At 35.8% G+C, this 11,397-nt stretch overlaps 1 protein-coding gene across 1 annotated transcript in view; it reads right to left on the reverse strand.

The window, feature by feature from the left end:
* The window catches only part of LOTGIDRAFT_111662 (hypothetical protein), a gene marked incomplete at both ends in the record, with an annotated part of 24,634 nt that extends 13,494 nt beyond the window's left edge, over positions 1 to 11,140 (reverse strand). The window contains one exon of the mRNA XM_009049731.1: positions 10,845 to 11,140. Within this exon, the coding sequence (XP_009047979.1) occupies positions 10,845 to 11,140 (296 nt within the window). The remainder of the gene's footprint in view (positions 1 to 10,844) is intronic.
* Positions 11,141 to 11,397: the final 257 nt, after the last annotated feature.

Consider the following 11,397-nt stretch of genomic DNA (forward strand, 5'->3'; position numbering starts at 1 on the left):
CGTTCCTTTTTTGGAAATATAAAGCTGAAATAATTGAGCTGTTAAAACAAACTGGCCAAAAGGATGAGGTAATTGTGTGCAAAGGCCCTTTTTGAACAAACGCATCCTATGCGAGTTATGCCCCAGCCCCAAAATGTAAACAATTAGTAATTTAACCCGGATGTGCCATGCCCACATAAGTTTTTTTGTCATAGGTTAATTTATATTCAAATTGTGTTGTTGTGTTCCAAGTTGCAATGTTCTACATAAAATAGGTCATAAGATATATACACACCAAGCTCAAAGAAACAGAAATATTGTAAAAAAAAAACTCAAATTTGAAAAATTCACGAATTTCAATTTTGCTTTAAAAAACAATTGTTATAAATCACTTGAAAGAGCATGAAAAGCACATTAAGAATCCGAAAAAATTAACCCTCTAGGTTAATTAGGTCACATGCCAGAGCAGTCCAAAGTTGCGAATTTGGCTGTTTTCGGACAGCTATAAAACCGGAAGTACATGTCGGAGGTCAAATGTCAAAGTATTAACTGATAGCTAAGGTCAACGACCTTTGACCTTATGAAGGTCAAGATCATCAAAGTTCAAGATCATGATATATGACCCTTCAAACTTTGAAAAAATTCAACCGGATGTTGCAAAAAAGCAAAATTGAAAATCGAAAAACGGCTTCCTAATGTCATGTTTTTTTTTTATCTTCTTTCATTTGACACCAAAATCATTTAAATCGGATGAGCCATTATGTCTGAATAAAAATCGAATCATTTCAGAAAAATCAAAATGGCGGCCAAAGTTTCACGTTCGTTCCGTTTTTTTTTTCTTCGTTTTTTTGTCATAACTTTGTCTATCTATCAGCATAAAATTTTTTGTCCTATACAAATTACACCGGAAGATATTCAACCGGAAGTGAATATCGTTTTCCTGTTTAAACCGGAAGTGAAATTGAAAATTTGACTGTACCATTTTGTTTACATTCTTAAACTGTCTTTGCTCAATTTTTTTCAGATTAATCAGACAAAAAGCAAAAAAAATGAAAAAAATGCAAAATTTGGCAAAAAAAATGTCTGCGACAAATTTTCGAATTTTGAAATTTTGAAAATGCTATTCTTTCAGATTTTAAGAGTAGATTCCAAAAATGCAAACCCAAAGAAAATCGGCCGAAAAATACGACTTCTAGAGCCGATTATCTATTCTTGCACATATTGAACTGTGGCACTTCCGGTTTTGCAAAAAAGATCCAAAATATATTTATGCACATCGTCGCCTATATCTAAGGTTCGTGAATGTTGAATGGTTGCTGCAACAATTGTAGTCTCAGCTCAGGAAGGTGTGTAAAAATCGAAAAAAAAAAAAAAAAAAAAAAAAAAAGAATTGACATTTCGCTAAGAAACTGGGACTTTGCAGTAGCAAAGTCCCACAAAAAAGAGCCACACGTGGGACTTTGCAAATGTATAATTTGCTAAAGACCCCGAAAAAATCAGCCATCGACGATAATTAGGTCAAGTTCAAGAACAGTCTAAAGTTGAGAAATTTAAATTTTTTAGAAGATTCTTAGACGCCAGACCTCACAAATGAAAGTATCAGCAGATAGCCAAGGTCAATGAATGAGAAGGTCTAAAAAGGTCAAGATCAAGAGATATACATCATCAAAATTTCAAATTGCACACGACTATAAAACCGGAAGTTGACATAGGGCAGCAAATATAAAAGTATAAATAGATAGCCAATGACGTTTGATCCTACAAAGGTCAAGGTCAAGAAAGGTCAAAGTCAAAAATTGAAAATTTTGAATTTCCAAAACTTGTTCCCTTTTTTGAACTATGAAGCTGAAACAAGTGAACTTATAAGACAAAGTGGCTCAAAATATGGGGTAATTGTGTGCAAAGTTCCATTTTGAACAAATGTATACTTTGAGAGTTATGCCCCTTGCCAAAAATGTCAATAATGAGTAATTTAACCCGGATGTGCCACGCCCACCTCAATATTTTTTGCATAGGTTAATTGATATTCAAAATGTTACGTTATGTTCCAAATGTCAAGCTCCTACATAATATAGGTCAGAAGATATAGGTCAACAAAAGTCAACAAAGGTCAAGATCGAAAAATGAAAATATCCAATAGTAAAAAACCCGTTCCTTTTTTGGAACTATAAAGCTGAAATAATTGAGCTGTTAACACAAACTGGCCAAAAGGATGAGGTAATTGTGTGCAAAGGCCCTTTTTGAAAAAACGCATCCTATGCGAGTTATGCCCCTGCCTCTAAATGTAAACAATTAGTAACTTAACCCGGATGTGTCACGCCCACATAGGTTTGTTTGTCATAGGTGAATTCATATTCAAAGTGTCTAGTTGTATTCCAAATATCAAGGTTCTACATCAAATAGATCATAAGATATACATACACCAAGCTCAAAAAGACGCAAATATTGTAAAAAAAAACCTCAAATTTGAAAAAATCACGAATTTCAATTTTGCTTTAAAAAAACGATTGTTATATATCTTGTTGTAAAGTACACGAGAAGTACATTAGGAAACCGAAAAAATTAACCCTCTAGGTTAATTAGGTCACGTGCTAGAGCAGTCGAAAGTTGCGAATTTGGCTTTTTACGGATAGCTATAAAACCGGAAGTACATGTCGGAGGTCAAAGATCAAAGTATCAATTGATAGCCAAGGTCAATGACCTTTGACCCTATGAAGGTCAAGGTCCTCAAAGGTCACGGTCACATGGTGTGGGTGTTTTAGGTTGGAAAAAATTTAACCGGAAGTTGCAAAAAAGCCAAAGCGAAATTCAAAATTCGGCTCCCAATGTTTTTTGCGCAATGGATTGCAGAATATATTCACATCAAATTTGAGCATATCAACCTTTACCCTGAGGCCCCATTTTGAGTTTTACAAAAGTGTGTTTTTTCAATATGGCTGCCAAAGTATCACTTCCAGTCTGGATTTTATTTGAAAATCGGCCATAAAATTTTATTTGCCAAAGATCAGCTAAATTTTGTTGACCTACATAAATTACACCGGAAGTTATTCAACCGGAAGTAGATTTGAAGTTCAGTCGCTTTCCTGTTTAAAATCGGAAATGACGTACAAAATTTGACTGTATCATATTATTAACATTAGTGAAGTCTCTTTGCATTTAATATTTCAGATCAATCGATGCAAAAGCAAAAAAGTTGCAAAAAAATGGAAAAATTTGATCGAAAAAAGTGAGCGACGAATTTTCGAATTTTGTTACAGGTAGATTGTAAAAATGAAAACCCGAAGAAAATCGATGCAAAAATACGCCTTCTAGAGCCGATTTTCGACTTTTTGCACATGTTGAACTGTAGCACTTCCGGTTTTGCAAAAATGTTCCAAAACATATTCATTAGCAACGTTGCCACTACAGAAGGTCTACAGAAGTTGAAATGTTGCTGCAGCTACTGCAGTTTAAGCTCAGGAAGGTGTGTAAAATACGAAAAAAAAAAAAAAGAAGAATGGACATTTCGATAACAAACTGGGACTTTGCTGAAAGCAAGTTATTGTCTCAAATAGTGTTTTAGTTTTATTTAAAACTTCGATGGTGACAAATGCAAACTTCGCGAGTTATAACAATTTTAATTATTTAAGGTAAAGGTAAAAGTAACCCGGATTTGCCACGCCCACTGCATAAATTTTTTATTGTCTCTAATAATGTGTACAATGTCAAATAATGTTCAAAATTTCAAGTGTTTACAATCATTAGATCATGAGATATTCGTATCTAAAAGTTTTAAAAGGCAACGGTGACTGTAGGTGGATTAAAGAAACCGTTAAAATTACGCACAGTTACTATAGAAGTCAATACAAAATTTTCGAATTCTAAAAGCGCAATTTCAATCAAAATGCCAAGTGTCAAATGCGTAAGTTTTTGTTTTACTTGTTATAGTGTCAATTGGGTAAGTTTTTGTTTTACTTGTTATAGTGTCAATTGCGTAAGTTTTTGTTTTACTTGTTATAATTTTTCACAACATTGTTAGCGTTATTTATCACCTAAATATATATTTTTGCATTTTTCATCATAACTTTCATCTTACTTTATATATCCCCAAACCCAGTTTGACTTATTTGCATAATTTGATCCCCACATTTTCATGCTAGCATATACAGTTTCCTCCTGTTGTACATCCGCTGTACATACCCTTTCTAACCTCAAGTTATTTTCATTATGCTCCCCAACTACAACAACCACTGGCAAGAAGCCAGACATAGAAACACTAATCGTCAACCAAACCAATATCACGTACCCTACAACGGCCCTGTCTTCCATCGACCTCTACCACCTACCAAGCGCCGACCACCAACAAACCCATCCAGCTATATCCCACCCCATCGCCGACCTACCCACAACACCTACCAATCAAGATGTAACCATCAACCTGACCAACAACAGAAACGACTACCAGCCCACCGACGCCAACCAGTCCCCACTCATAAGGAGGAAGAACCCTTTGTGAAGGTGTTCTTCCAAGTTTTGCAGTGCCTCCATCATTTGGCAATCCTTACCCTTCAACAGCAAGGCCAACCAGCGTTTACCTTCAAACGCAAAGTCTCTGAGTTGGATAGTTTTATCCGTCCAGCAATGAAAACATCACCTGTTGACGCGAATATTAGATCCCTCAATCGGACATGGCTCTCTAAGGTTACGCAGGTCCTGATCGACCATTACCAAACCACGCTTCAAGAGAAGCTGACCACCATTCGTACCAAGTCTTTATCATCACCTGCCGTCAACCGCATCGTTTTTCTCATGCCCTGTCCTGGGTCCGTTGCTCCTATGGGAAACGTCTCACTCAAGCTGTAATCACCAATTCTACCAAACAATCAGCGAAACAAAAACCAGAGTAACCATATCTCTACCAACTGAAATGGACACTACACCTGCGCCATCTAGAGCCACGACGCTGCCGAACCAAACCCCTAAACGAGCCCGAAGTTCACCTACTCCTAGTCCAGCAGACATAGGTAAACGCTCTCTTAGAGAGGGCACTCCCCTTCTCTTTTCACTTTCAGACTTGTCTTCCCCTTCCACACCATCTGAATCTTCACCACGTGATCCAGGATCCACCAACCTTTCTTCCTTCTGTGCGTTTTTGGACCAGCAAACCACCCCTCAGTCTCCATCCAAGTCGAGACGTGTATCCAGCCCTCCCCCCCCATCGAACCAGATCCCAGTCCGTTCCCATTGCTACAATTCTAACAACTACCAAACCAGTACCAATCACACCATCGACGACCATTATATCCGCTACCAAACCGTATTATCACCAAACCAAGGACAAATCATTATGGAAGCTACCCGCTCTAAAGAAATCTACCTTAATTATTGGATCATCTAACCTGAATCGAATTACCAAAACCAGTTCAGACACTGAAATACATTCTTACCCCGGTGCCCAAATCCATCACATACAGTCAATCCTGGAATCATACGACCATGATACCAAACCTGCTACCATTATTCTTCATGTAGGCCTCAACAACCGTGATCAGCTACCAAAGACCTCCTTTAACCAAGCCCAGAAATTAATTGCCACAGCCAACAAAACCTTCCCAAACTCCAAGATTCTCTTCACATGTATACCCATTTCAAATAAAATCTCGAAGAAAGCACAACAGAACCTCAGCACTCTCAACAACATGATGATGGAGTCCAGTATCAACAGCGCAACAATCTTACCACCCTACGAAGAAGAATTCGAACCAGTTGATAATCTTCATTGGTCTCCAGAAACAGCAAACAGCATTTATTTGTTTTGGATACACCAGCTTCAAGCATCGAGTAAGTCTTTAAACTAATTACTGGGGATAAAAATACTGAGAGGCCACCGCTAGGCCAAACTGTAGTTAACTTGAGCCGCAAAATTCTCACACCCCTCCAGCATTCAATCTTAGACATTGGACTTAAATTTATTCCCACACCAAAGATAGCTAACTTGAATTATCTACAACCATCCATTGAACGATTTCAACGAAATCTTACCTGCACATATTTTTTTCGAAACCACCCCCCACGTGGTGCTAGAACAATGTTTATTCCTAAATCAACGTGGACACCCCCTCAGGCCGCCATCCATCCTGAAATATTGAAAGCATTTACGAGTATGAATAGCCAAACAGTGAACCTTTCCATAACACACGAAAAGCCTAATCTCACACGAGTGGAACGTGAAGCGTTAAACTTACTTAAGAAAGACGATAGCATTGTTATTAAAAAGAGAGACAAAGGTTCATGTTGTGTCATTCTGAATAGGGAGGATTACGTTTCAGAAGCAGAGAATCAACTGAATAATCCTAAACATTATGCCATTTTACCGAAACCTATTTTCAAAGAAACTGCTAACATGATTAATAATATTCTTGCCGATTTAGTCAAAACTAGTTATCTCAAACAGAAACAATATGACTATCTGTCTGCCAAACCTGATTGTCGCGAGAGACATTTGTACACTTTGCCTAAAATCCATAAGAATCCAACCAAGGAGTGGTTTATCTCGAATAAAATCCCTAAAGGCCGCCCGATTATATCTGACTGTGGTAGTGAGTCATATGCAGTGTCAGAATACATTGATCATTTCTTACTATCTCTAGCATGCCAACATCGCGCCTACCTTAAAGACACAACCGATTTTGTCAATAAAATAAAAAATCTTCGAGTTCCCTCTAATGCTATTTTAATTTCTATCGACGTTTCTTCTATGTATACCAATATCGATAACACTACTGGTTTAACAGCAGTTCGTAAAGCTTTTAATAGAAACCCAGATCCAAACAGACCCGACGATGCAATTCTACAGCTTTTAGAGATTTGTCTTAGTCGAAACAATTTCACATTTAATGGTAAAACATATTTACAAACTTCAGGGACAGCAATGGGCAAACGATTCGCCCCTTCGTACGCAAACCTTTTCATGGGAACGTGAGGTGTTGCCCCTCTGTCCATTTGACCCACTTTTTTACGGACGCTTTTTGGATGACATTTTTATGGTTTGGACTTATTCTATCGAACAGTTTTGGGAATTCTTTGAAATTCTCAACAACCACCATCCTTCTATCAAACTAACCGCAAACGTGAGAAAGCATAGACTTTCTCGATACCACAGTCTTCAAGGGAGATTCCATAGCAGAAACAAATAAACTGGATATTAAAGTGTATTTCAAAGAAACTGATACTCATCAACTCTTGCACAAGAGCTCCTTTCACCCAAAACATACCTTTTCTGGTATAATTAAGTCACAAGTTTTACGATTTCATCGAATTTGTACAAGATCTTCTGATTTCAACCAAGCCTGTACGATTGTTTTCTCAAAACTGAAAGAGCGTGGGTACTCTAAACGATTTTTACGAAACATAAAAATTCCACCTTAGCACAGATAGCAGCTAAAAACAGACCTAATGCCGAAGTACCTCAAGGTTTAAGAAGTGCTCCATGTTTGTCCAGTAGATGCAAAACATGTCCCTTTATATCAGAAACTCATTATTTTGTAAGCAACTTTACGAATAAAAGGTACCCGATCCAGGAACATCTAACATGTGAACATTCGAATGTAATATATTTAATTTCATGCAAGAAATGCCCCAAACAATATGTAGGAGAAACTAAGAATAACTTACAGACATCTAATTAAAGAAAGACAAGCCTGTTTCTAATCATTTCAACCTCAACGACCATTCAATAGACGATCTCGCCCTAATCCCAATTGAGCGTATAGAAATTGACTTGCCCGAAGATGAAACTACCAAATTCCGTCAATCTAGGGAAGCCCATTGGATTGAGACATTGAATACAGCAGGCATAGCATCCAGTGTTGTCCTGTTCAATACAACCAGCAATCGAGCAAGCAAGATAGTTCATGCCCACTATAAGAGCCTTCAAGAGAAATTCCCCCATGTCTATAAGCAGAAAATGATAGTTGCATATTCAAAAAATAAGAACTTAAATGATAATATTGTTCATAGTAAACTAAAAACAATCAGTACATAACAGATACTATACTTCTCGCCCATCGGGCGAGTTATTTTTTCTAATTTCAGATCAGAATAAGAACAGAAGAAAACCCAATATCAAGACCCTTAATCCTAATTTCTAAATAAAGTGTCTGCTCCACCCAAGGCCTGTACATTGGGCAGAATCAAACCCTCCCTTCCCCAAATCAAAAACATCAAATTCTCAGTCAGAAATAATACATAAAATGAGTGAGTAAGGCCATACCAAAACTATTTTCTGTTCTTTAAAAAAAAGATACGCCCAAACGGAATCGTTTTTTATATTAATAGTCAGTAAGTCATGGATTTGGGTGGTGCGATGCAATTGTACTGCTTTGTTTTCAAAATGACTCTTTTTTTTGTTGTTGTCTACTTCTGGTCCCGCTCCCTAGCCAAAACTGCATATGTCACACATTATCTGACATGATCATCTGTCATACTTAGCATGTCGCTATAAGGTGAATGTAAAATGACGCATTTTCGACCAACCAGAAATGACATAGGACGTTAACCATTCATTGCTTATTTTGAATTACTGCTCTAATGCTAAATCTATTTTACTGTAATTTTTGTTTTGTTCATTCTTTAGACGAATGACTAAAAGATTGTACGTTAAACAATTTCAGATTTTGACTTTTGTCGCTGACTTTTATTCGTTTTAATTTTAGCGTTTTTTTCAACTTCTACTATTTCATTTCAATCTATCTGAAAATTTACGAGTAGATAGACATTTTGATTGCGAACAAACTTCTGTTTTCAAAATTTTTGTTAAAGTTGAAATTTCAATTACAGAATTTTATAGGTATTTGCAAAATTCTGTTTGCAACATGCTCAAATTGTTTATGTAAAAGATTTGAAACAATAAAATTTGTCTTGGAGGTATTAGATTTTTCGAAAAGTCCAAAAAATGAGAGTTACCTTTTCCTGAAAATCACTCTCCAACAGATTCAACTTCCAGTTAGTGCTTTGACGTTAATGGCGGTAAACAACACACAGAATGGGAAAACAATATTGTTGTGTGTGTAAAAACGGGAGAGGCAAAAACATCGGGAATAGAATAGTTTCATTGCACTCGATACCTACCAGCAAACCACTACATGTTTCTTGGCTCAGGAGGCTTCAATTAGTAAGAAAAGACTTTTCCCTTTCCAAGTTTACCAAAGTTTGCTCTGAGCATTTTGTTGGTTTCAGTGGTCCAAAGCAACTCAACGACATTCCTTCAATCTTCTCTAACAGAATATTCAATATTTCATCAGTAAGTAAATGTTTCATAACAAAAGATATCGATACTCTGAAAATTTTAAATTTGTAATAATCCAAATTTTACTTTTCATTCATTATTTATAATCAATAAAATTGTCTGTTTACTGATTATTTTATCAGCAGGAAAGTTTTACCATAATAGTTTTAAAATTACCTTATTTTGGTTATTCATATTAATTTATTTGAACTAAGAATATAAAAATATTTCATTAATTTAATTGATAAAATCATTTTGATTGGCAGCTGATAAGCCTGAACTTCAACCTGACAGAATTTCCAAGATAACAACACCATAGCTGATCAACTTTTACCTCAAAATTCTTTTCTTGAGAAAAACAGCTAAAATTTATCCAACAATTTTATGTCAAGAATTAGATAACCATGAGCTTGTGGTTATCATCTTTTATTTTCTAGGTAATAAATTTGGGGATCAATTTTGAGTGCAAAATGCTGATGAATATATTTTATACTCATATTGACTATTCTTGAGAACTTAAATTTTATGTTCATTCTAAGACATAGTATCACTTTAAACGGGTTACAAATGATGCACAAAATTAAATGAATTCAGAAACAGAAACATTTGAAGTGTGTATTGAATTGTTTTATTTCATGTACAGTGTGTACTTTTGATACTTAAAAGGATTGTAAAGAGGTTTTCTAAACTTTTTATGTGTAGCAGGGACATTGATAGCATCAATTTGCACTGTTACAATTTTTATTCCGACGTATGTTTTCCTTGCAATTCCACTAAAACTAGCGCGTTTTATGACGTTAACCGTGGGGAGCTACCGGAAACTAACGAGCTTAGAGCAGAATCTGACCATCTCCCATTGACATTTGATATTGTTTACCATCCAGCCACTATTGCTGATTGTCTAGGTTAAATTAATTTGGCACAAGAAAAAGTCCAAGTCTTTTCAAGATGTAGTAACAAAAAATTACGGAGAATTTCATAGTAGAAACTACTATAGATATCTATGCAATTCCCCACATTTGACGTCATAAGAAGCATTAGTTTTAGTGGAATTGCAAGAACCACAGACATCGGAATGAAAATTGGAATGGTGAAAATTTATGCTCTGTTTCCCAGAAACAAATAAAAAATTTAGAGGTTATCTCAACATTGTAGTTGATATTATCTGATGATTTCATGACAAAATGGATGATCCAATCGGACAGCTAAAACATTTCATTAAAGTATTTATATCATCTTTTGTTGCATATTAGCTTAATTCTATTTAAAATCTTACAAAACAATTGTATTGTAATAAGTGAGAAACATCTATATATTTCAAAAGACTGTATAACCAGGTTAATAGTAAATATTTTTCGATTCGTCTGATTTTCAATAGGGTTCATCCTTGGGTGATTTCAAACAACCATACCAAGTTTCGTTGAAATCAGTGACGGCAATATACGCCCCCCATTTCATGTGGGCGTATAAAAATCTGTCAAGAATCAAAATTTGTCTTCAGAACAACATAGTGTGAATATCTGGTTGAATCCATTGCAGAGAGCATTGCAAGTAAAAACACAGGAAATGGACATTTTTCAATATAACATATAATACCTACCCTATATCAGTTAAAGGTGGTTTATCACGACTACGTCTGTAACATATAAACATTTCAGGACATCGTATACTACCATGATTTAGGTCTGCAGGAAACCCTGTGGGTGTCCTCTCTACACAATTGTAGCCCTTTGGTACTTGTTCTCCTAAGGATTTGTTAATGACTTTTATGTCAGTGATAGGGTCCTGCTTGAATGAAGGTTTAATTGCAGCTTCATTAGAAAATTCTTCTAAAGGTAGAGGATCATCAGGCAGACCAGCTACAACAAAGTAGTCTGCAACTCTTTTTTCATCCATCTTCCTTAAATACACAAAATCAATATCAATAACCCAAATACAACAAACAATTAAATCACACAGCTCTAATCAAGGGCAAAAAACAACTTTTGACGCGTGTTTACAAAGTCAAGGGCAATAACTCAAAAAATGTTCATCAAAAATTTCTCTTGTTAGAACTTGTCTGAGATCTTATCAATTCCAATGATCACACCAAGTTTCATCAGAATCGGTTGAAAACTGTAGCTTCTATTGTGCTCACAAACAAATTTTGACGC

This window comes from Lottia gigantea, assembly GCF_000327385.1.
Source record: "Lottia gigantea unplaced genomic scaffold LOTGIsca_14, whole genome shotgun sequence".
Taxonomy (NCBI): Eukaryota; Metazoa; Mollusca; class Gastropoda; family Lottiidae; genus Lottia; species Lottia gigantea.